Source organism: Callospermophilus lateralis, unplaced genomic scaffold (genome assembly GCF_048772815.1).
Source record: "Callospermophilus lateralis isolate mCalLat2 unplaced genomic scaffold, mCalLat2.hap1 Scaffold_96, whole genome shotgun sequence".
Lineage (NCBI taxonomy): Eukaryota > Metazoa > Chordata > Mammalia > Rodentia > Sciuridae > Callospermophilus > Callospermophilus lateralis.
In genome coordinates, this window is record NW_027517776.1 from 2151366 (window position 1) to 2178878 (window position 27513).

Sequence of the window (27513 nt, forward strand, 5' to 3'; positions counted from 1 at the left end):
GGAAGACCTCGTGGTGTCTGTGGGGGAGATGGTGGCCCTCCAGTGCAATGACTGGCAGCCCCTTCCCCCGCATCACCTGGCTCAAGGGGAACTGCCTCCTGAGCCTCACCGACAGGCACCACTTCACCTCCAACAACCAGCTGCTGGTGGTCCAGAACGTGGTGGTGGAGGACGCGGGCCAGTACACCTGCGAGATGTCCAACACCCTGGGCACGGAGCCCGCTCACAGCCAGCTGAGCATCTTGCCCACGCCTGGCTGCAGGAAGGACCACCATGGCATCTTCACCATTACCGTGGTGTGCAGCATTGTTCTTATGTCGCTGGTGTGGGTGTGCATCATCTACCAAACCAGGAAGAAGAGCGAGGAGTACAGTGTCACCAACACAGGTGAGCACGGTGGCCGTTCATTTCCAGGGCAGGAGAAGCCAGGTCCACACTCTTCAAGAGCTCTCATGCTCTGGGAACACCAGGACCTCTGGGAATGTGGTTCTGGAGAACTGAACCCTTGGTCTTGCGGACACTGGGTTCATAGTCAGGGCAGAGCCAGAAATGGAGCTGCCTTGGGGCTAGGGCTGGGGCTCAGTGGTAGTGCACTTGCCTGGCATGAGTGAGGCACTGGGTTTGATCCTCAGCATAGCATATAAATAGATAAACTAAAGGTCTATTGACAAGTAAAAAAAAAAAAAAGAACTTCCTGCTGATGTCCTCATAAACGGAGGTGGATTGTCCTTGAAGCATCACAGTGCTGTGGATTTATTAGTTCTGTCTCCCTTCCTGTCACTCTTCCCTGTCTTTTGTGGTCTCACATGCTTTTGACCTGGGCTCAGGTTCAGCTCGGGTCTGGGAGGGCCTCCTACCTGCACCAACTCCTGGTCTCTGCGCAGCCTCGATGGCTGTTGCCAGGGGATCCTGTTCGGGGCCTGACAGTGAATGCGCATCTGCATCTGTTGTCACCGCAATCCTGAATATTTCATTGTCTTATCTCCTTGAAGATGAAACTATTATGCCACCAGATGTTCCAAGCTACCTCTCTTCTCAGGGGACCCTTTCTGACTGGTGAGAAACCTCAATCAGGACTGAGGGTGGCCATTGGGCCAACAAGCACATCGAGAGCAACAGTAAGGCCTCTGACACAGTGAGATGGAGCTCTATCTAGGTGACTGTCCTCCGTAGGTGGAGATGGCCTCTAGCTCCCTATTCAGGTGTCTGGCATTAGGTAGGAGGGAGCATCAGGTGAACGAGGAAGCTGCTGGCCCAGGCCTCTGTTGTTCAGCTCAGTCCTGGTCTGTGCAAGCTCTGCAGAGGTTTCAACATCCTGTCTCTCCAGAAGGTCACCATCTGGGCTTAGCAGTAAGTCTCCCAGTTCGATAAGTTAGGATCACTGTCAGAAACAGCTGAAGGGAAACCCCAGGCCCTGAAACCAAGCCCTGCTTCCACAGTTGGCCCTTGGTATCTGTGGGTTCGATTCTCTACACACTAGAAATATCCAGGGCGGAGAAGGTGATGCACATGCAGCCTTCTTTTCCTTGTCATTATTCCCCCAAAACACAGTCCAATAGCTGTGCTCACAAAGTTACATTCTACTAGTCACAATGCTTAATCTAGGGTGACTTACATGGGACAGTGTATTCAGGTTATGTGCAAATGGTGTGTTGTTATATACAAGGGACTTGAGCATCCCTGGATTTTGGGATCTGTGTGGGGGCTCTGGCACCATGAAGGTACCAAGGGATGCGAGTGCAGCGGCAGTGCCAAGACCTGCTCTGTATTCCATACTCACAGGGAAAGCTCTCTGCAGGGGCCGCTGTTTCAGTTGGTGGGAGATTGTGAGCGCTTGCTGAGCTGAAGGCCGGGCCTGAGAGAGCTGGTCCTCTAACATGGCTGCAGATGCTCAAAGAGTGCTTGCTGGGAAAATGGTACTAGAAAACAGGCCCATTGCCAGCTTCGTGGTGGCACAGTAGTAACTCACACTGATAGAGAGACTACAGCAGCAGCCCCACCCGTCCTGCTCCTCAAACTCACTGAGACCTCCTCTGCAGTTTCTAACCTGGGGAGTCTGTTGCAGGTGTGTGTCTGAGAGACGCGGGCCTCTTCCCAAAGGTTACATCCACAGCATCATGCAGAGGCAGCCCAAGCTCTGTGTTAGATACAGTAAAGAGCCCTGGAAAGTGTCAGAAAAAGCCACTGGGACACCTGGTCCACCTACGATGGGCAGGTGATGCTTCCACCAGGAAAAGTAGTGTCTTTTTGAAATCAAGATCTGGGTTGACCCACTCACTAAATGAAGAGGGGAGATGCCTACATTTCCATCTAGCACTCTCTAAATTGGGTATTTAGTATATAAACAGGAAGCTCTTGCCTGGTGCCCTTTTAATTCTAGAGGAGTGTGTCTCTTAGTTACTATTTATGGTACAGTAAACCTGAGCAAGAATTTTCCAGAATAATAAGCAACATAGGGGGTTTTAGTATCTGTTCACCAGGGCTGTTTTGAGGTTAAATTTCTAATAGTTCAGAAAACTCTTAACCCTGCATGGTACCTAATTGTTGTGGTTTTTCTTTTTTCTTTTTTTTTCCTCTGATCACAGTAGCGTGACTACAGTCACTAAGTACAAGATTAGCTTAATCTGGGGCATGTGAGCAAGAAGGACCCCATCTCCACTAACGGTGTGGCATGTGCCCAGCCTTTTCTGTGAAGGTCTTTTGGGAAGGGGCGTTTGCAGGCCGGGGGCAGGACCCCCACTTGGGTGCAGGTGGGTGGCCTGTTCTGTGGGGGTGTCTCTGACCTGGCCCATCTCTCCTTCAGAACCCAGTGGCCCTCTTGGGTGCAGTGACTGCAATGCTGATGTGGACAGTTACTCCAAGGAACAGGCCCCCCACCCTCAGCCCACATGCAGGGACAGCACACAGCCAAGTGCACTATGTGGCCAGGATCCCAGCCAGGGCGACCAAGGAGTCTCTCCACATCATCCTCGAAGTGGGGCCAGGGACAGGTCCCTCTACCCCAGCAAACAATAGAATGCCGACATCCTTGAGGAAGCCGGCGGTGTCCCTAGATGGAAAAGGTGATCCCTTACTGTCCTCCTGGCCTCCCTGGCAGCTACACTAGCTGCCACAGCTGGTCATGCTGGAACTTGGCTCTCACGGCCTTCTCTTTCCCCAGGGGGCTTTGCCTGTACTCTATAGTGAGGCTGTGTGACGCGGACCCCACAGACCTTCAGCCCTGCCCTGTGTGCCCTTCAGGCAGCACGGAGCTCCCAGACGCCTCCTTGGCCTTTCCTGCAGGTTGCTGTTTCCTTGGAGGGGGGTTAGGAATAGTTCTGGTGCCTTAGTGCATGGTGGGAATTTAGAGACAAAAAAGACATTTGTTTCCTGGGGTTCCTGGTGGGTTAGGAAGGACGGGGAGTCCTTGGAGTTGTGTGCTCTTCGCAGTTACATTTAGCCTGCGTTGGTGGCTCCTGCAATGTGTCTTTTCCAAGAGGGGCTTTTCCCTGGAGGCTTGCTTCTTTGAGGGATGAAGTGAAGGTTGCTAATCCACCACAAGCCATGAGTTAGGACGGTAGGCCTTTCTCCCTTCTCTGAAGCTCACTTTTTCTTAAAAGCAAATGTCATCTTGTCCATGTCGCCGGATTGTTAGCTGAGGCTTTTTATTAAGGCAAAGGCTGCTGGTTTTGGTACCTGTGGATTTTTCAATAGTGACGTTTTAATTCTGCCAATATAATAGTACATTGGGGGTAAAAAAGATCAAGTTCTCACCTTCCAGGGCTAGCTCATGTCTACTGAGGAGCCTGAGCAGGCCCATCCATGCCCTCCCTTCACATAGACGGGACTGGGTGTGGACTACATAAGATTTAGCCCTAGACCTGGGTGTGTTTGCAATTTTGAGACCTGTAGCTAACAGTCTTGTGAGTGCCAATGTGTAATTCACTGAAAATTACATTGAAACAAATAAGGTCCTTAAAAAAATCTCAAAGTACATTTCTTTAGCCAAAAGCTGAAGGGAGATATTAGCCAAATGGCTACCTATGTCAGATGTTCCTGTCAGAGGTCATCATTGTTCCAGAGGTCATCATTGATCCATTGTTTTGTCCTCAACAGTTAACTGATATATGTTACTTCCACAAAATATGTGAATTTGCTGCTTCTGAGAGGCAATGTGAAAGAGGAAGTATTACTTTTATGTACAAATTTATTTATTTATAGAAATTTTTGTACAATGTACATTGAAAACATGTAAAATATTGAAGTGTCTAACAAACGGCACTGAAGTGTCTTTAATAAAGGTTCATTTATAAGTGTTGAGCAAATGGCAGGAATGAAAATTGGGATATATGGTGTCCTTAGGGAGACAACAAATGGCTTCTTTTGGCTAGAAAATGTATGTGCAAAGCAGGTTTGCAGGTTAGAATCATGCAACTTATTCAGTAAATATTTATTAAGCATTTGCTAGACACTTAAGCATAGGATACCATGGTAAGCATGATAGAAAAGTTCTCTTAGGGAAACTGTTAGTCTATTAGGGCAGGGATATTAGTTAAGAGCTATGATAAGGACCACATGGTAAGATCTAGATCAAGTTTCAAGATAAATTGTCTTTGAGGAAATACTGTTTAAGCTGAAACCTGATGGTTGAATACATATCAACTAAGCACTGCTTGGAAAACAGTCTACCTTCTCTAATCCTCTAATGTCCAAATCCTGTTAACCAAATTGTGCATTATGTGTTCAGTTGTCAATACAAATGAGTTACTGGTACTCTAAGCAATTGAAATTGGCATGAAAAAGAAGTATATTTTCCATTCTTGGTCTAGAAGATACCATGCCAAATATAGCATGACATTTCTTCATTTATAAATGCAAAAAAAGATAATGATTTTAAACATCTTACAACAGCAATTTGTTTCTTCACTCAAGCTTAACCAAATTTTGATAGAATAAGTTCAGTTTTTAACATAATATATGTCACTTGGATGGTAAAATAGCATCCAATTATATGTTCAGTATCTGATGAGAGTCCAGAGGTAGGATGGTATATATTTTAAGTTGTGGGTTTCTGTAGCAAGATTTGCCAACTGGAGTATATAATGAAATATGTAATGAGATAAGCCTAATGGATTTACAGGAAAAGTAGAATTGATGAAGAGGTCTAGGCTCAATAGAAAAAAGATGAAAGGTCAGAGAATTGCTGATAGAGTGTGCAAAAAGGGAGATGCTCAAAAACTGAAGAGAAGACAATGAGTGACAAACATCACCAAAGAAAGTGGGTAAGGAATGAGGTACTGAAATATAAAGCATCAGAAAAGGGATAGTTTGGGGGATGGCAGGTTTTAGGGTGTGGCCATAGGAGTAGATGGATGAAAGAAATGGAGAAAAGCAAGTAACTGTGATTGTATCTTGACATGGGTGGAAGATGGTGAGGTTTAGTGGTGCTGTCAAAGCTTTAAGTCATGTGTGAATATTTTCAAAAATCTGAAAATTACCCCAGTTGGGGATCAAATGGGAAGTAAATCTCAGTAACAGGGTATATGCAAGAATCTGATTTAATAATCAGCCTACAATCCCCTATAGAAGGAGGAACAAGGAATTGCTTAGAAGTGATGGAATGCAGACAGGATGCAGCTCTGGCTTAATCAAAAAGAGGTGGCCATACTTCAGGCAAGGACTTGTGAGCCTGGGGTGGACAGATTGAGTATGAGGTGGAGTTCAGTGGAATAAAATGGGAAGAAATAGCTAGGGGCTCAAAAGAACAAAGATTTGGAAACACAAGTCCTTGGTTGAGAATAATAGAAATGGAAAAGGAACTGCACAGGCTCAGGCTAATGAAAATGGTGATTAAAGCCAGGGATAAAGGTCTTGATGGTAGTTGATTTTCAAACTCTTTCTAGAGCTTGAATGTTAAAATGTTTCCCTATTGATGCAGACAGGAGTACTCAGCTCTATAAGCCAGACAATGATCTCTGCCCAGTGGCCCGGGTTCGATCCTCAGCACCACATACAAACAAAGATGTTGTGTCCGCCGAGAACTAAAAAATAAATATTAAAAAATTCTCTCTCTTTCTCCCTCCCCCACTCTCTCTCTCTCCCACTCTCTCTTTAAAAAAAAAGCTACACACTCTTATTAAATATTTTTTAAGAGAGAGTGAGAGAGGAGAGAGAGAGAGAGAGAATTTTTTTAATATTTATTTTTTTTAGTTCTCGGCGGACACAACATCTTTGTATGTGGTGCTGAGGATCGAACCCAGGCCGCACGCATGCCAGGCGAGCGCGCTACCGCCTGAGCCACATCCCCAGCCCACACACTCTTATTAAAGTACATCTACTATGTTTCATAGGCTAAAACAGTATTTAGGTATCCAACTACCTTTTATTACTTATTCACACTTGGAGAAATTATTATCAAATATTATCTACATCATTCCTTATATGCTTCTTTTGAAATTATATTTGATAAATTCTTATCAAATATTATCTACATTATTTTTTATATGCTGCTTTTGAAATTATATTTATCTACACATTGTATTACATATATGATATTATTATTTTTGTTGTATCATGTATTGGATTTATATATTTGTGAATTGTAAAGACTCAGAACACAAGATCTACATTTTCAAAATTGTTCAAGACACTTCTAATACTAAAACTTATCATTAGACATAATTTAAATAAAGCATGTGTTTCTGAGATCAAACTATTTTCAAAATCACCAGATTATATTTATCATAAAATGTTGAAAAGACATGGAAATACCAAATCAAAAGTTTAAGATCACCCTCAATTCTTCCCTTCAAATAAAACCTTTATAAAACTTTGGTTTTACTCAATGTTTTGCCTAGTAAAGAGCAGCTTTTTGCACATACTAAGAATCAATGGACATTAGAAAATGAATGAATGATGGGTGTCAATCCATGTGAATTCTAAACGAAAATTAGATCAATGTATATGTATTTCTTTTTAACTTGTCCTTTTTTCACTTAAAATATCCCTAGCAATTACATATATTCAGTATCTTCATGCAACACAATTTTTATAGCTGAATCATGTTCAAGTCATTCAATTGAATGAGTTACCTCATTTTAAATCTATGAGAAGAGATTAACATTTTTTGAATTAGTATGACATACCTCTACTGGATCTTTAAAAGTCCAGGAGTCTTCACAATTGGAGATGATGTGTCCATCTGGCCCTATTGCCTCTTCACTTTGTCTGTTGACCCCAACCCAATTTCTTCCAGAGAAATTATGTACCATTTCCAGGAGTGACACCACGCTCTCAATTTGTGGGCCCTAAAGCACCCTCCTCCTTCCACCAGGAATGCTAGTCCTACTCCTCATCTGAGAACACATGTGTAACCTTCCAAATCCAAATCCAAGATTTTACTACTAAATCCTGTATCACAGTGATCCTCAGGAATCAGCATAAACCACACAGAACAAGAAGTTGAGTAGAGATGAGGAGAACTGAAGTTTTAGGTCAATTCAGGAGAAAGAAAAGAACATTTTGGTTTGAGTGAGCAGCCAACCCTCTAGACAGGGTTATTTTCCTGTTGTCCATGAACAAGAAAAAGCCATCTAAAGCAGCACATTCTTTTCTTCTCTTAAGGAAACAATGGAATTCAGTTCCTCTCTTCTGAGGCCCCCAGTGATTGGAGAATGGATTGGTAGAGAAGAAAACGATGCTGATCCACTAGCTGCTGGAATTCTGCAGCCCCCAGTTTCAAGAAGTAAAAATGACCAATGGGAAAGTGAAGACAGTGGCTCTAGCCCTGCAGGAAGGTAAGCAGAGATGCCTTCCGGGATTCTATGACTAAAAGATGAATGGAAAATAAACCCAAGTGCAGGATTTTGATGAGATACCTCATAGTAATTTTATATAGAAAAACTGGTAAGCTTTGTGTGGGATAAAACATTTAGCTAGATTTAATTTTACCATGATATGTGTGTGTGTGTGTGTGTGTGTGTGTGTGTGTGTGTGTATGCTTCAAAACATCACATCACACATAATAAGTACATAGTTTTACATGTCAACTTAGAGTGTCATTAGGCTTGCTCTTGGTTTGGGTGTTTTTCTTCACATCTAGGTGGTTACCATCTTTTTGCTACTAAAACCAAAAGGGAAAATAGTTTCAAGGTTATAAGCTGTTAGTCAAGACCAACTATAACACTGGGCAGCAAGTGGCTGGCTGTTAAGACTTGGAGAGGGGATTCCTGAGGTATTAGAATGATGTAATTCATCATCAGGAAGAAAAAAAAACTTAAATGCATAATATAGTGTAAGAAGTAGATTAAATGTGAATATAAGAAAATAGAAATCTTGCTTTAGAACTATTTAGGTTTATAGTTGAAAACTATGATTCAATATAATTATCCATAATATTTAATTTTTAAAACTATTCTAAACTTGCAAGTACATATAACTCTTACTCAGAGCCCTGATGCCCAAATGGTGGCAGATTTGCCTTAAGCATCCTTATTCTGGTACAAGTGAAGTAATGTTGAAATGTCCAGATCATATTTATTAGGTAGAGCATATTCAAGATTATCTTGTTTTTGTTGTTGTTGTTTTTGTAATATCATTTTGAGAGTGCAACTCAAAGCAAAATGAAAACTTCAAGGAAGTTGAGGTGGAAAGCATTATGGGAAACGTGGCTGACACCAAATTGAGAAAACATTTAAATATTCATAATTAAAATGTACCAGAAACTTGTAATAGGAACTTTCTATGTCATTAGCTGACCACCACAAAAACCTTGCTCCTATGCATAAATCAGCCACACTAAATTTGTATTGCCTCTGTTAAATTTAGCAGCAGCCCATAAATACTTTTTTCCTCAAAGAGAAAACCATTTTCTACATGTAATAGCTTTCAGAGTTTCTTTGCTTTGACTTATAACTTGGGTGGAGGGAAAGAAGTTCAAAATACTCATTAATATGCTTCAGACATATATAAAATTGATTCTATTTCCATGAGAAATAACTTTTAAATAATATAAATAGTTGAAGTGTCTTATGTAAGGAGGAGAAAAACATTTTTAAAAATCCATTTATCTTCTTCTGTGAAACGCCAGATCAATTTCACCTATCAATGAGGGTAATTTTATTTTTAATATAAGACTTATAACACCCACTAGACCTTTATCTTTATTCATTGGTAGATATTTAGTTCTTAAATGTAAAATAGAGAAATGTCAGCTTTCATTTTATTTTTATTTAATCATAATAATAATCATGGCTATCTCACTGCTTCTATGTTCTTCCTTGCTTCAGTGAGGAAGCTCTTATTCTCTTTGGAATGCTGAATAAAGGGGAATCCTAATTGAATCATTTTCTGCAATCCTAATTGAATACCTTCCTCTGAAACTCATTATTATTAGTAGTAGTATTAGGGATTGAAACCAGGGGTGCTTATCCACTGAGGCTCATCCCCATTCTTCTTTTATTTATTTATTTTTTTAAAATTTTGAGACAGGGTCTCCTGAAGTGGCTCAGGGCCTTATTAAGTTACTGAGGTTGGCTTTGAACTTGCAACCCTCCTGTCTCAGCCTCCTGAGTCATTGAGATTACAGGCATGCAGTCTATGAAGAGCTTTCAAATATTTGTCTTGGAAAGTTGCTTTCACTTTTATTTTTCTTTGTGTTTAAGTTATGGGTTCAGACATACTTATGAATATAAGAAAGTGGTGAAATTCTACCTTGATGTTCCATTAGAGCAGAAAAAATATCTGAAATACATGTAGAGAACAGTGGTAAATTCTGTTAGAAACTACATTTCTCCCTTTTTTCTAATTCAAGACAGAATTCCTATGTTTTTGCTACTAGCTCACACAGAATTCAGCTTGATTTGGATGAATAAGAAAGTGATGTAGATAAATTTTTAATGCATGTAGAGTCTGTACCTATAATATTAGTCTTTCCCCTTAAATAGTAATGAACATGTACAATAATTTAGCCTTATTAAACATTAGCAGACTGAATGATATTCTAGACTCCTCAAAGAAAATTTGATTTTCAAGCCTGACTTCATCCATTTTTCTTTCTCCCACTGGGGCTTGCATATGGTTGTTGTCGATAAGCTTCTGTTAAAGGAGTGATGGAGGTAAGGACTGTTACTAGACATCTGCAAGGTAAAACTTATTCACCAGCTTATTAACTTATTGTCTATCTTTAGTTGTTGCCCATATCCCTTGCACATTTTTTCCTACATCTATTGTTCATATTTTTCTCTGAATTGTTGTTTTTACAATACTCCATATTTAGCAAGTAGCCAACTTTCCCTTTCATGCAGAATGATAGAAACATAACAGGCTGAATTGTCACTCTTAAAGAGAATTAAATAGATGTTATACTAAACCTTGAGAGTCTTATGGGTAGAAACTTACCTGAAATATTTTCCTAGAGAATTTTTTAAAATAATGTATTTCAATTAAACTTTTTTCCTTAGCCCCCCTCCCCCAAGTATGGCATTGTACAAAAAGGTTCAACAATTTTGAAATGTGTAACTGACACCTCTAATGGTTCAGTGCTGGTTAAAGTGAAGGCAGTTGCAAGGGTACTATGGGGAAACTAACAGAAAAAACAGGAGACACTAATATGACATCCATGACCCCTAGCCAGTCTCTGGATGGGACTTAAGAGCTCTGTAAATCTCTTAAATTCCATGCAAAATTTTGTATTTTGTGTTGATGGACATTTTTCCACCTATTCTTTCTTTGACTTTCAAATTCATAATTGAGAGAGCTTTAAAAAAAGAAATTAAAAAACCCCTAAACAAGAGAAGAAAGGGTGTTTATAAAAGTGAGGGGGATGTGTTGGGGAATGCTTCAAGACTTCCTGTGTTTGTCAGATACCACCTATTACAGACAAGCTGTAGCTTGTCTGGACAGTTAGTCGGAAAGCATATATACCTACTGCACATGAAGAGTTATAAAAAATAATCACATGTTAACAAAAATAAATGTAAACAAAAATTTTCATAATCTTATATAATCTTACTTTAAACCATCTTAATTAGACATTGCAATAGCTATGTAATGAATTTCCTAAAATAACTTGTTAAATCTTAATGTTAATTTGTAAATAGGCTCATCAAGCCTTGAAAACCTAATGAGGCTCCTTTGAAGCTGAACCACCTTACTAAAACAAGAATAATATCCATAAATATTATAGATCTGGTGAAATGGCTTTGTAACTTAGCACTGCTATTTGATTTTAAACATGCCATATAATTAATCTAAATCTTATTATTTAAAAATATAGGTTAAATGTCTCTATAGAAACTAAATTTTCTTCCTGTTAAGAAGTTTCCCTTTCTTTAAAGTTCAAAATGACTTCTGATATGCCAGTGAATAAAGCTAGGAAATGCTCCCTTTCCAGAGAAATAGACCAGGCAACTTACAAATGTGTGACATAAATTTAAGAGGTATTAGGTCATATGATGGGAAATGAAGCAGGATAAGAAGAACAAAGCAGATCAAAGAGAGGGTACTCTTTTACATGCAAAGACCGAGAGCAAAGAAATTGCCCTACTACTGTCATATTTTGATTATTGTGGACATCATACAAAAAATGTAAAAAACAACAAAGAAAAGTCAAACTTAAGTAATTTAGATATACTCTAACATGAAAATTTTAAGGGTATAAAATATTGATTAATAGTGGTAAATCTGTCAAAGAAATCCAAAAGAGAAGACTTAATATCCAAAATATACAAAATTTGTACCTCATGACTAATAAATTTGTTTTAAAACTAGAAATATAAAGCACACACTTATTCCAGAATATCAATGAATTTATTTTCATATGGCTTAAAATTTATTTTAAGGTGTTTAGCAATACATTAATTTATTTGAGTAGAAAAACATGTTATTTTGCAAAACACAGTACTAGTTATCCATAGACTTCATGTGTGTTAAGCAACATTTGAGGCTTACTCCATATCTAGGTCTTCCAGACCTGTGCTATATTAATGTCAACACCATGTGTTTTCATGAGATTAAAAAAATACTTGCTTCAACCCTCCTGAAATCATCTTGATAATTGCAGGTTGATGCATAGAAGTTATGCATTTATAATCTAACTTTTATTCTTCATCTTCAACATTACTATCTATGTGTTTTTTTTTTCTTCTTTTTAGTATCAATCTTCCTATTTACCTGGATTTTCTTATCTCTCATGTTGAAGACATATGGATCCCTTTAATTTTGAATTTATTTAATGTGTTTGTAAGAGGGAAAAAAGTAGTTCAAAAAGAAAAAAGTCAACTTGCTAAATATTTATTGAACATTAATAGCAGATAATGTGCTAGATACTGGGTGAGAGTAATGTGAAAGAAAAAAAATACTGTATTCAAAACATTTGCTTCTTTAACATTCAGGAAATGAGAAAGAAAGAGGGAAAGAAAGTAAGGAAAAGAAAAAGAAGAGTCTTACTTTTGCAATTCAGCTCCCACACTGCTAGGCACATAATAAGCATTTAATAAGTGAACATTCACTAAATTGATTATAAAACATAGTATTTAGCTTTTTTAAGCTCTTCTACATAAAAACCTAAGTACAACAGCTAAGCATGAAACTTTATGATCTCTTCAACTCCCTGGGCTTTAATATGAAGGCAGCCACTTAATTTCTAATTGTAGTTAAGAAAAGAGATAGATTCTTTCTCAAATGCCATGAAGGTGCACTCTACAAGCTCAAGAGTTAGTTCTTGAGAGACATCATCCAGATTTCTACCACACAGAGACACTGGGCCAGATTAAATGAATTTTACCAATCTGTGCTCAGGGACAGAGCATGATGCAGAGTGGAGCAAGGTTGGAAACACGGGAGAGACTGGAGACAGGAGGTGGGATATGTGGAGGAGCTGGAAGGGGTTTCACCAGGACTGATAGGCCCACGAGGGCTGAGGTAGGGGAGGTTGGCCACTAAATTTAAACTTTTATGTTTTCATTTAATCCAGTTTAGAAGTTACCCTTCTAAACCAAAGCAAAATGATTCTTTGAATATATTAACACCAAATGGAAATATTGACTGCTGCTTTTTTTCATAAGGTCTCCCAAAATGTTCCCTTTCTTGTTATGTTGGAAGCCATGCAAATCTTCAGGATGCCACCTGGTGTTCTTTGAACACATGATCTATTAAATTACCACTTAGAGACTGCTCTGTGCATTCTATCTTGATTCACTTTATCTTTTTTATAATCAACTTTTTAATTTATATATGACAGTGGAATGCATTACAATTCTTATTACACATATATAGCACAGTTTTTCATTTCTCTGATTGTATACAAAGCATATTCACACCAATTCGTGTCTTCATACATGTACTTTGCATAATAACATCCATCACATTTCACCATTGTTTCTAACCTCCTATTGCCTCCTTTCCCCTCCCACCCCTCTGCCATATCTAGAATTTGTCTATTCCTCCAATGCTTCCTCTCCCTATCCCACTATGATCAGCTTCCTTATATCAGAGAAAACATTCAACATTTGGTTTCTTGGGATTGGCTAACTTCACTTAGCATAATCTTCTCTAACTCCATCCATTTACCTGAAAATGCAATGATTTTATTCTCTTTTATTGCTGAGTAATATTCCGTTTTGTACGTATGCCACATTTTTTAATCCATTCATCTACTGAAGGGTATTTAATTTGGTTCCACAGTTTAGCTATTGTGAATTGTGCTGATGTAACATTGATGTGGCTGTGTCCCTTTAGTATACTGTTTTTAAGTCCTTTGGGAATAGACTGAGGAGAGGGATAGCTGGGTCAAATTGTGGTTCCATTCCCAATTTTCCAAGAAATCTCCATATTACTTTCCATATTGGCTATACCAGTTTGCAGTCCCACCAGCAGTGTATGAGTGTATCATTTTTTCCCATATCCTCACCAACACTTATTGTTCTTTGTCTTCACAATAGCTGACATTCTGACTGGAATGAGATGAAATCTAAGATTTGCTTTATCTTTATGAAAGCATTATTATTATCCTTATTGTAGCAATGAGGAAACCAAGTCCCAGAGTGTTTGTTTCTCTGTTCCAAGGTTGGTTACCGGACTCTCTTGGTCCAAATTCTGTGCCCTTAAATGATTTACAGCCTCTCTCTGCACAAGAGTTCCAGGACTGAGAGCTGGAAAAGGGAGGGCCAGATGAAGGCTCTGAGAACCCTTAGATGCTCTTCGAAAGACCTCAGTCCTCTCTTCCTTTTATTTCACTCAACACTGCTCTCTGCATTCTGGCTGCCCACAACATTGTGCTCTCGCGCTCTCTCGCTCGCTCGCTCTCTCTCTCTCTCTCTCTTATTAATTACTTAATTAAATCTTAATTAGGTATATATGATAGCAGAACACATTTTGATTCATTGTATATAATTGCATCACAACTTTTCATTTCTCTGGTTGTACACAATATAGCATTGCACCTTATATGCAGTCATACATGCACTTAGGGTAGTGATGTCCATCTCATTCCAACATCTTTCCTTCCCCCATACCCCCACCCTACCCCACCTTCCCCTGTGCCCAAAGTTTCTCCATTTTTCTCATGCTCTTCCCTCCATTATGCATCAGCATCCACTCATCAGAGAGAACATTTGGCCTTTAGTTTTTTGGGATTGGCTTATTTTGCTTAGCATGATATTCTCCAACTTCATCCATTTACCTGCAAATGCCATTATTTTATTTTTTAATGCTGAGTACTATTCCGTTGTGTATATATATACCACACTTTATCCATTCATCTATTGAAGGACATCTAGGTTAGTTCCATAGTTCAGCTATTGTGAATTGAGCTGCTGTAAACATTAATGTGGCCACATTACCATAGTATGCCATTTGTAAGTCCTTTGGGTATAAGCCAAGAGTGGGATACCTGGTGAAATGCTGGTTCCATTCCAAGTTTTCTAAGGAATCTCCAAACTGCTTTCCAGTTTGGTAGCACCAATGTGCAGTCCCACCAGCAATGTATGAGTGTGTCTTTTTTTCCACATCCTCACCAACACTGTTGTTTATATTCTTGATAACTGCCATTCTGACTGGCGCGAGATGAAATCTTAGAGTAGTTTTGATTTCCATTTCTCTAGCTGCTAGAGATGTTAAACTTTTTTATATATTTATTGATCAATTATGTATCATCTTCTGAGAAGTGTCTGTTCAGCTCTTTAGCTCATTTATTGATTGGGTTGTTTGCTTTTTTGAGTTCTGATCCTGGAGATTAATGCTCTATCAGACTTGCATGTGGCAAAAATTTGCTCCCAAAAGGTAGGCTCCCTATTCACCTTGTTGATTGTTTCTTTTGCTGAGAAGAAGGTTTTTATTTTGAGGCTATTTTCTTGTAATTATGCTATTTTTTGCTTCTTTGATCTTCAGCCTGTGGGGCCAGAGAAGAGGCAGGACCAGTCTTTGCTTCTCTGCTGCTTACAGATTTTGATCTATCAATTTACCTGCCACACCACCACCCCTCAAAAAAATTCTCCCTAGAATTGTGGCTTCCAGAATATCATGTTTTCAGCCTGATCATCATCCACATGTTCTTGAAGCCATGCTTGACCATCCCCTGGTCTTTTCCCCTTCCCACTTAGGCACTTTCCCTAAATCCTTATCTTCCTGGTGAAATCAATATAAACATCAGTGATTCTTTCCCAAATCTGATCCCTCCTTTCCTTCACCTGCTCTTTATTATCGGTTTTGAATTCCACCTTGTCTGACCCACTCATTCGCTCTATCATATCCTGGACCCTCTCATTATCATTATCTGCCATTGCTATTGTCAATTTTAGGTATCTCACCCTCTCTCAGCCTTTGTCCTTGTTCATTCCTTCTGGCACCCAACTTTTGGGTGTGCCAAGTTTCCATCCTGATAATTTTTGATTGTGTTAAATTTCCATTGCTCCTGACCCACCACCTGGTTCCTTGTTTTTCTCCTTATTCAGCTTTTGTCCATGGCCCACTATTGTAGTCAGTCTCTTAAAGATACCTTCAACTCACTAGACTCTCGTTTCCTTTGTCTTAGTTTCCTTTTAACAATCCAATTCTTCTTTCTGTGGTGAAACCAGCAAAGGCTGGAGAACCTGTGGCTCCACTGGCTGGTGTCACTGAACTCATGACCTCCCAAATGCAGGTGCACGCTGGAGCTGCTTGGCAAAGTTGTTGCTAGATCATTCCCATCACCATAAAACTCTGATGGGATGCCTCTCTACAAAAGGAAGCCTCCTTCCTGGCCACAGCTGTCAATGCTCTGTTTTTCATTGTTCTTACAGCCAGGCTCCTCAGTGCCATTATTTTCTGTTCACTATCCTCCTCTACTTGTAATCTTTTCCCAAAAGAATTTTATTTCCACCACCTGTTGAAACCACCTTTATCAATGTCAACCAGAAGGCTTTTAATGTCTCCCATTGTCATTCCAATGACTTAACTTCTGCCTTCTGAAATTCCAGCATCAAGACTCATCAATGCTCATCAAGGCTCAGCCCCCACCTAACAGCAGCATTTGGGAACCTATCAATTGTGTGTTCTGATGTGTTCCTCACAGTCCTTATCTGTAATTATGAAATTCAAGCTGCTCAGAAAACTGAAATGGTTTTCATAACTCATGACAGCAAAACCAGATCTGAACACCGTAGATTCTTTATTTAACCTACTCAGTGGTGATGCTGATACATAACGACATAGAGAACTACTGTAATTGATAGCAAAGTCAAGCCTCAGACCCTCCTTGGAGGTGTCACATAAAATACAGTTTATGCAGCTGAGCACATCCAGCCCCAAGGAATCTAGAAAAACAGTTATGGACCTGGAGTAGAAATCTAAGATTACTTTCAGGAAGATAAATTTATTTGTAACTAGGCATGTTTTGATCATATATTAGCTTTACAAAACAATGTTATTTTATGGGAATGAAAATAAACATTGGCGTTATGTTTATTTGTATCAAATAACATCTTTAAGATAGTATATATCTTAATTTTGCATAAAACATGTAATTTCTAGTTATTGTATATAATTTAGGTAGATAATAATAAATAAACTTGTCAGAATCTTCATAAAACACCTGCTTCAAACAGTATTACTTGGAGAATTATTATTTATTAATAAAGGGGAAAATATCTATAGAACTATAATTGAATTTTTGCATAAAAACAAAGTAATTTTATTAAGCATATGATATTATTCAATAAAATATTTTGTTGTCATTTAAGTTTACAGTATAAAATGCAAAATCAAAATGAGAACTTCAGTTGCTCTATTCAACAAGCATATTAATCTAGCTACTTTCCATAGTGCTACAAATATTAGCCCTTTTAAGTTGTCAAATTGTCTATATAATAGGCAATACTATAATCTACATTACAGACAATGAAAGCAAGAAAAGAAATCTTGTATATATAGAATATCTTTTCATATGTCTTAGTGAAGCATATTTATATTTTGCTCCTGTATAAATTTCTCTTATTTATTCATTTATTGTGGCATAAGGGATTGAACCCAGGGCCTTGTGCATGCTAGGCAAATGCTGTACCACTGAAATACACCCCTAACTCCCCAACACATAGGTAGTTTTTAAATTGAGCCTCACTTTGGAAAATCATGTTTTCAAAAGAAGAAAATGAAATTTTATTTTAGAGAGTTAGCCATCTGTAACACAATGTGTTTTTAATTCAGTGATATCAGTTTTTCCATATAAATATTTTAAATAATTTCTGATTTTTTTTGTGACAAGATACTACTATATTTAACTGGAAAGAGAAAAATAATGTAATACTTTGAAAGCTTCACATAAGTTTTACATATAAAATATGGAGTCCCAGGGAGAAAAAGAAATGTTCTAAAAATAGTTTTTTTCTAAATCACATATCTTGATTTAAAGTGTCAATGGTAGTAAAGTACTTTCATTATAATAAATGATGCATGTCTCCATATTTATACTTCAGAGGTGTTACATAGTCAATAATGGTAGGTTCAAAATGGTTCCTGGTATAATAACTGCTTTAGTTCCACCATTAGGGAAACTGTATAGTGGCATTTTTACTACATGCAATTAATAATATTTCTTTTTTTTTTGCATTTTAAAGCAATTAACTCTTTCTCCTTCCCTCTAAATCATTAGTGTTGTAGATGTGCCAGATGTAGTCACAGTATCTACATTCAACTTCCATTCAACATTCAATAAACATTTACTGAGCATTTATGTGCTAGGCTGGGTTTGGTCCCAGGGATATAAAAATAAAATAATAATTGTCTGTTTGCAGGAAATTTGCACTCAAAGCACTCAAACTAAAAATGTAAATACATCACTCTAGTGGTGTTTTCTACCTGCAATAATTGGGCTAACACCCACTTGCATATAAAGGTGACATTTAATCCAGAAGTGAGGGACAGTGATCAGAGAATGTGTCTTAGACATGCTGATGCCCCTGGTTAGTCCTGAAGGACAAGTAGGAATAAGATTATTGGGTGTCGTGTTGTCATTACTCCTGTAGGTTTGTTCACAGAGATATGGGCTCTTCTGTGACGGGTCCTCTGTTTTGGTCAGTAACAGTGAGGGGGGATGAGACCAAGGGATTCTTAAATGAGACACAGGTTACTTCTCAGTGCTGGTATCTCCTACATCTCAACTGCTCTGTTATGACATTTCTTGTTTTCCAACTAGAGGATTGGGTTTTGGAGAATATGTAATGATAAGCAATTCATAATTGTCCTTTGTTAATTCTTTTTTTTTCATTTAGACAGTTTAGTCTGTGTACTGAGCAAGTTTAATATTTCAGTTTGGACTTTCTCTTTGTAATTCCACACATCTCAGCATAGGTTTGTGGTGGAATAATAATGTTGGTTTCTAAGTTATAAAGTTTCCCTGTGATGTACATTTTCTTAGTTTTGAAACTGTTTGTAGAGTAACATGCAAAATACAAATGTTAACTTCTTGAAAATTTATGTGATATCAAATTTTAGGTCATAGGACTATTGTAAGATGCAAGAGAGACATTTGGTATTTCAAATATCTTCTTGAATCTATGATATGTTGTAGAATGAGTATGCTAAAACTTATGTGTTTTTAAGGGTTTAACTTGTTATGTATATCAGGCTATAACTGGCTAAAATTTAATTTATCATGCATGGGAAGCACTCTGTAAACCTTATGAGGTAATGCATAAGTCAAAGGTATAATTATTACCTAATATTAATATAAACAATGATTATTCCTCAATAAAATAGGTTGATATAAAGGGAAACATTTTTTACTTGTACTAGTAGATATTAGTAAAAGTGGTGATTCTTATTTCAGCCATGAAAATATCTAGCATTGTTAATATATTATTGATTAATAGTTAATTACTCAGTTGTTTAATTGTATATATGTGGATTTCTTTTTTAACTGTTTTAGGTATATGAAAATGTTATATATGGCATCTATAATTTTTAAAATAGAATAAGTGTTCTCTGTAAGATTGTTGTAAATACTGTCTATAAATGCATAGTACAAAAGTAGGTTAATGTAATATTAATGCTACCTATCAGGTAATAAAATAGCCAAACTTGTAGAATTTTAATACACAACAGTTTTAAACACCTTGGAAATTGATTCTGTAATTATGAGACATTGAATAATATATCTGACATGTAACATCAAACCATGTAGTTCTCAACCACAAATGCAAAACATTCTTAAATATTTATGTTGGCAATTAATGGCCACAATGAGTAAAATATTTTACTAAGAATTTTTCTTAAAAATTATTAAAATCTAGACAGGCATGGTGGTGCATGCCCATAATCCCAGTGATTCAAGAGGCTGAGGTAGGACAATCACAAGTTCAAAGACATCCTCAGCAACTTAGAAAGACACTAAGCAACTTAGTGAGACCTTATCTCAAACTATAAAAAAAATAGAAAGGGCTAGGGATGTGGCTCAGTGGTTAAGTGCCTCTGGGTTCAATGCCTGGTACCAATTTTTTAAAAAAGATGTATTGAAATCAGTTTTTTTTGAAAATATGGTGAAAAGGTGTCATGATAGAAAAAAAGTAATTTATAAAAATTATATTTATTCCATTCTTCTTAAAGAAAATTTTGAGGGGCTTTATTAGTTTAAAAGATTTTTCAGTTTGTAAATATGAGCCCATTTTTATTACATTGCATGAATTTATCATCTTATTCTAGTTTAAACTCAAATAGCTATTATGTGTTTGATTTTTTCCATGTGATTTATTCTGATTTTTATTCATTTTTTAAATCCTCAGAATTATATTTGACAGATAACTAGCTTTCTACAGATTTTATTATGAAAGATTACTTGTAAAAATTTTTAGGCTTTCTTATAATTGGTGCTGAGGCATATATCTAATAGTCACATTCCAGAGATGTGTAAAAATTAAAACATTAGTCATGCTTTATGCTTTCCATCCTTAGCTCATAATTATATAAAACTAAAATTATATTGCCAACCCAAATAAAGTTATTACAAACAGATATCACTTGTTTTAAAATGAGTAATCATGAACAGTTTATAATTATACTGATTATTTTGCTGAATGTCGTCATTGAATTTCTGTAACCTCAATATCATGCCAAATTTTGTAAAATAAAAACTTAATTTGTTAGAGGGACTCAGTACCTTAAGGCATTCTTTTGGCAAATTGTTTTACATCCTGATCAACCTTCTAGAAAAAGGATATTCACTGTTGTTTTTTTTAAATCAAAGACCCCTGAAAACAAAAAGCTCCCCATCCTTGCAAATTAAGAACACACGTTTTACCTAGTGAAAAATGAATGCTTTTTCTCAATGATATCAAAATACAAAAAGGAAGGGGACCCTAAATGTTTTCTGAAAAATTATCTATGTATGTATGTATGTATCTATCTATCTATGTGTGTATCTATCTATCTACGTATCTATCTATCTATCTGTCTATAATTTAAGGTATATAGAACACTCTGAAATACAGAGTACCATACAAATGCACTTTTGTCAATTTTTTTTTCTTTTGAGTATTGATGAATAGAACTCTCGGGATGACAAAAAATTATCACTTTAAAATGAGGATTAAAAGATTCTTGACAAAAGTCTGAAAATTTTAAAAAATTAAATCTGTGTATCCTTCAATATTGTCCATAAGATTGCTTAAAATACTATATGTAAAGTTATTCAATACAATACAAAAATGATTTAATATAGAATTAGTACATAGTGGAGAATAACATACCCCAACATGTGTTGTTTTAAGATATAACAATTTTTTTAAGAACCACGGAAGTTAGTGCTCTAAATCTCAGATACTGATAAAATAACTTCCCAATTCCCTCAATCTGAGTAGGTCTCATCTTGAAATATATGATATTCTAAAAAATTCCAGTAATTATTGTGACTGTTGATGACCACAGTTAACCAGATTATTGAAAATCTACACATGTATTTTTTTTTTACTTTTCACTAAATCAATCTGCATAGTTGAAAAAAATAGGACTTTATGTATGAAAACATCTTTCACATGCTAAATACTGTTTTATCCTGGTAAGCCTGTGTTTTACAGTAACAGTCCTGTGAAATGTTCCTCACTACACAGTTTTCACTTATGTTTCTGAATCCTAACTTCAGCTGTTTTTTGTGCCATCTCTGCCTGCACAAATTCCAAATGAGTGCAGGTTGAAGTGTGGCCTTTGAGGAGCTGAACATGGCCCTGTGTTTGCCTTGCTATAATCCAATGATGACATTTGAGAAAATACATTCAAACACATTCATTCAGCAAGTATAATGCACCTGGACTGAATCTTCTAAATCTATGAGGCAAAATACATCTTTTTTTTCCTTTAAAAATTAATTACCAGGGCTGGGGTTGTGGCTCAGAGGTAGAGCATTTGCCTAGCATGCGTGAGGCACTGGATTTGATCCTCAGCTCCACACAAATATAAAATGTGTCCACCTATAACTAAAAAAATAAATATTAAAAAATTAATTCTCAGGTATCTCATTATAATGACAGGAAACTAATACATATCCTGCATCTCCAAGAGTTTCTTCTGCAAAACACACATGATTGTTATCCATCCTCTGGTCACTGACTTCAACTCTGAACTCAACTGCTTACTATATGATATTGACCAAGTTAATTACATATATTTGCCTTGGGTTTCCCATCTATAAAATACAAATAATAATATCTATTGCATGGTGTTGCTCTTAGGAATAAATAAGTTCATAAGGATTCAAACTTAAATAACTGCCTGTCACCTAGCACAATACTCTATTATCATTTATAATTATAACCACTTGAGGTCACAATTTTCTATTCACAAGAAAAAAAAATCCTTGTTTTTAAGTTGGCAAAGTTCTATACAAGCCAGTCTCTCTACTTCTCATTAAAAGAAAACATATTTGACCTTGAACCATCAAGAACTGAAAAGCAGGAACCAATCCAAGTTAAAGCAAAATGCAGGAATGAACCAGATCCATGACATGAATCATTCATTTATTGAAAATTTAAGATGGCAGCATTTAAAAAGATTTCATGTGACTCCTAAAGGTTCAAAATTCTCTGTAATTTTTTCCCCCTGTGGTCCAGGACTGGTCAAGCATGAAGTTTCCTGGAAGCTTCTTAGTTTTCTTTTGCCCACACCATCCCACCTCAGTGCCTGGGAATAAGTTAGCATCCAGCCACCATGGTGAGATCCATGTAATACAATAATGCAGCCAGTGGAAAAGTTAAGAACCCATCAAGTCCTGAAGATATTTTCTTGTGTTTCAGCATCTATTCGGTAACATTTTGTTATCGAGTGTTATGGGAACCCAAACAATGTTCTAAGCCACGTGCCAAATGCAGTTCAAGTTCCTAAGATGTTATAAGTAATAGTAAATGCATTTACTAAGTTTTTGAAAGTTTTTTATTCTCTATAATGTGAAAAAATATTTTCACGATCATTAGATTAGTCAGAGTTTATTTAAGTGCATATTTGTGCACAATGTACTATTTAAGCTAGAAGAATTACTGTAGACTCAGAACATAAATCTCTAAAACTAAACATAGAAGATAATATGGATTTTCCTTTTTAGACTGTCAAAAGGCCTGCACATTTTCTGGTTTTATTTTTCTTCTTCTTCTCCTCCTTTCTTAAAGAAAACCTTCCTTGGTTTTGCTTCAAACTATTATATTTGGTTGTTGACATAGTTTCAACCTGAGTTCGAACTTCATTATTTAGATGGGAATATCCAGAAATCATTTGCAGAGAATTATAATACATGAACATTAAAACATTCCAGTGATCCTTTGCAAATCTCCTACAAAGGAACTTTTAGTTATATTTTTAGTAGACATATTGAAGGGGAGTGTCTCTAATATGCTTTTGGTCATCTCTTCATTTGCATTAATATAAGCAAAAATTTCCTATTCCCTAGAATAATAAACAACAACAAAAAAACCTTCAGGGGTCCAGAGATCTAACAGTCAGATGTATCACTGCCATGCTGGGTACTTTGTGTTGGGGGGCATATGTGATACTATTTTTTGACAAAAAATAGTATAATATATGTTATTCTATGTTGCAGATGTTGGGGAAGAATCCTGAAGCTATAATACACACCATGAAGGAGTTGGAACATCCTTTGAGGTATTTATAGTCAAGTAAGAAATACAGTATGCAGTGTGTGTGTGTGTGTGTGTGTGTAGACACATATATACAAATATAATAGAAAGTAACCAATGTGATTCTGCAATCTGTACACATCGTAAAAATGGGAGTTCATAGCCCACTTGAATCAAATGTATTAAATATGATGTGTCAACAGCATTGTAATGTTTTGAACAACCAATAAAAAAACAAATATATTAGAAAGTTTTACAGAATACAACTTGAGAGTGTGAATTAGATTGATGGAGACAGGTAGTTAATGTCTGTGCAAGAAGGAAAGAATCGGAGAAAAGGAAAATAAAGTAACATTTATTAGGCAGTGCAGTAACTATGATTTCACATGGCTCATCTCATTTATTTTGCATATCGACTCTGCATAGTCAGTATTATTTTTGATATGAGTTGAAAGAGATTTGAACCAAGGTCAGTATATTCCAAAACACCAGATTTTGTGCACTATGATACATTAACTCACCATGCCTCACTCCTTGAAATTAGTTATAAAAACTATTTAAATTTTTTTTTTGCTAATCCTAACATCTGTGTCAGCTTACGGAACTTTTTTTATATGTGATATTTTCTCTTGTGGTTCTCATTTTTCTATCTGCTTTGCATTCTGGCAAAATTTAATGATATTCTACATGCCTATAATCCCAGCAACTCAGGAGTTGCTGAGGCAGGAGGATCAAGAGTTCAAAGCTAGCCTCTGCAACTAAGGGATGCACTTAGCAACTCAATGAGACCCTGTATCTAAATAAAATGCAAAAAAGGGCTGAGGTTCTGGCTCAATGGTTAAGCACCCCTGGGTTCAATCCCTGGTAGCAAAAAAATTTTTTTTAATTATATTCTGGTCATTTATAGATGATACATCATAGGAAGTCTGGATTATGTTGTCTTCCTATAAAGGATATTCTGTTTTATGTGTCATGCAGGCTAATTACTGGTGAATTGTTTTGATCATATTATATTTGGTATTATTATTATTATTATTATTATTATTATTATTATTATTATTATTATTTGGTACCAGAGATTGAACTCAGGGTACTCAAGTACTGAGCCACATCCCCAGACCTATTTTGTATTTTGAGAGACAGGGTCTTACTGACCTGCTTTAGCACCTTGATTTACTAAGGCTGGCTTTGAGCTCATGATCCTCTTGCTTCAACCACCTGAGTCACTGGGATTATAGGCATATTCCACCGCGCCCGGCTAGGTTTGGTATTTTTCTTTTTTTCCATATTTCATGGTGCATTATACTTGTACATAATGGTGGGATTTGTTGTTATGTTTTCATACATATGTACAATATAGTGATAAAACTTAGCCAATATTATTCTTGAGTATTTCTCTTTTACCTGCTTTCCTCTCTCCCCTGATCCCTTTCCTCTATTCTACTGATCTCCCTTTGATTGTTGTGAGATTCCTTTCACACACACACACCTTTCTTTTCCTTTTTCCTTTCTGGCTGCCACATACATTTTTAGCATGAGTCAATTTTGGTTTCAAATGTAGGTCTACCATTTTCCCTTTACTCTTTTGTGTGTGGTTCTTTTTGCTAAGGCTTATTTCTGAACTCTTAATTAATTACCTGATATATTAGTGAAGCTGCTGCAACCTGACTCTGCTGGAAACCTAATTTCTTCCAACATTGCCATTTAGCATCATCTTCAGTCTTTATAGCAGTCAAACTCTGCTAAGCCTTAAAGAGTCTCATCTGGTACATTCATTTCAAAAATGAATTTCCTCCAGGCTTTTAGTATTCTCTCTCTAACACGCACACATAATCATATTGCACCCACCATACATAACTCAAGACATTCTTGTCCACAAAATGCCAACCACTATGATAATCTTGCACTTTGATAATTTTCTCCTTAACTCAGTATGACCACCATCTTACTTGAGCTTCATCTCCCTGTATAAGTGTGTTTTGTGCACCAGGCCTACAGTCATGTCTGAAATTAATACCTGAAAGTGTTTAGTTTTTCTAGTTTTATACTCTTTTGTGTCAGGAAAACAAATCCAGTACAGTAGATCTATAACAGTTTCAAGTAAAAGTACTAAATTACTTATATCCTTGCCCATCAATAGTGGTAGAGGCACTTAGGTGAACTTACATAGAAACTGCAACATCTTACATACTCAACAACAATTTCATTGCCCATGGAACCCCAAATTAATTGAAAGAGTAAACCCCAAAATGGATATCTGAATAATAAACTGGTCAAAATTAGTAAGGCAGTCAGACTTAAGTAATCATATATTTTACCAAGAGCACTAGCTTAAAAGTATGAGTCTACATTAACTAGAAAAATACAAGTTAATGTCTAGAGTCATAAAAGTTTCTATTACAATCCAATAGGCAGTCTCCTATGATGCTTTAATATTATATGATAGTTGTGAAATGATTACAAATTAATAATGAACATAATCTATTTGCAGATTAAAATGTTCTTCCCTGTATTATCTACAAAGTTTAGATACACCTCAAAATGTCCTGGAAAAGAAATTTCTTAACTCTCATCAAAATGAACTGCCTGGTTTTTTCCTACATTTGACATGACACAGTGTCATGATTTCTAGTCCTGAATACACACTTTCTATAGGGAAGAGACATTTATCTTGGCAATTAACAGTTCATTTATCTCATTTCATACAGCCAGTTTTCTTCGTAAGAAAAGAAATGTTTATGTATTTGTTCTGCTGACTTTAATCTATAATCTAATCAGGGATCAACAAACTTTTCCTGAAAAGAGACTGATAATAAATATATTAGACTTTGTAGGCAAGTCTTCATTGCTACTCAAGTGCCAGTGTAGCACAAAAACAGCCTAGACTGTGGGTAAATAATATAAGCTTCTGTGTTCTAATAAAACTTTGTTTACAAAAGCAAGTGTTATTGTTGGACACCGTGGTGTACTCCAACAGTCGCAACTACTCAGAAAGCTGAGGCAGGAAGATTACTTGAGCCTAGGAGTTCAGGCCAGCCTGGGAAATATGAAAGAAAGAGAGAGAGAGAGAGAGGGAGGGAGGGAGGGAGGGTGAGAGAGAAGAATGAAAAATAGAAAGAGAAAAAAGGAAAAAAGAGAACAATTAAAAAAACAGTGTCAGGCTGACAGCTATGATTTGCTCATCACTGTTCCAGAGTATTAATTAATGTTTATGCTCACAACAAATGTTTGGCTAAGCTGTGTATATACATACATACATACATGAAAGCAATTTTGTTCTTTTTGTTTGCTTTCTTTTATTTTTTCCATTTTTTTGGTGATACATTATAGTTGTAAATCATGGCAGTATTTGTCGTTACATATTTCCACATGCACAATATAACACTACAGTTTGGCCAATATCATTCCCCAGTATTTTCCCTTCACTCCTCCCTCTCCTGGTCCCTTTCCTACACTCTACTGATCTCCTTTTTATTTTCACTTTTCTTTTCCCTTTTCCTCTCTTGCTTTCACATACGAGAGAAAACATATGCTCCCTTGACCTTAGGAGTTTAGCTTATTTTGTGTAACAGAATGTTCTCAAGTTTCATCCGTTTTCCAGCAAATGACATAATTCACCTTTATGGCTGAATAAAGCTCCATTGTGTGTATATGCCAAATTTTCTTTATTTATTCATCCTTGATAAGCACCTAGTTTGTTCCATAGTTTGGCAACTGTGAACTGTGCTGCTATAAACATGGGTATGCATGTACTACTCTAGTATTATGACTTTAATACTTTAGGATAAACATTGAGTAGTTGTATAGCTGGGTTATATGGTGGTTTCCTGCCTAGTCTTTTGAGGAACCTCCATACTGATTTCAATAGTGGTTATATCCATTTACAATCCTATCAACAGAAAAAAAACTGTCCCTTCTTCTCCACATTCTCTCTAGCATTTATTAT

General features: G+C 36.7%; 1 protein-coding gene across 1 annotated transcript; it reads left to right on the top strand.

Annotated features, from left to right (window-relative positions):
* The first annotated feature begins 253 nt into the window (after positions 1 to 253).
* On the top strand, positions 254 to 23572 carry LOC143641339 (uncharacterized protein C8orf34-like). The gene is made up of 3 exons (XM_077108590.1): positions 254 to 387; positions 7603 to 7775; positions 23531 to 23572. Exons 1-3 carry the CDS (start codon positions 274 to 276, stop codon positions 23556 to 23558), a joined length of 315 nt encoding a protein of 104 aa, XP_076964705.1. The 5' UTR covers positions 254 to 273; the 3' UTR covers positions 23559 to 23572.
* Positions 23573 to 27513: the final 3941 nt, after the last annotated feature.

Coding starts and splice junctions, on each gene's coding strand:
- LOC143641339 (XM_077108590.1), top strand. CDS start 274: ATGGCATCTTCACCATTACCGTGGTGTGCAGCATTGTTCTTATGTCGC. Junction 388..7,602: donor GTACAGTGTCACCAACACAG/GTGAGCACGGTG, acceptor TCTTCTCTTAAG/GAAACAATGGAATTCAGTTC. Junction 7,776..23,530: donor GGCTCTAGCCCTGCAGGAAG/GTAAGCAGAGAT, acceptor TCTATGTTGCAG/ATGTTGGGGAAGAATCCTGA.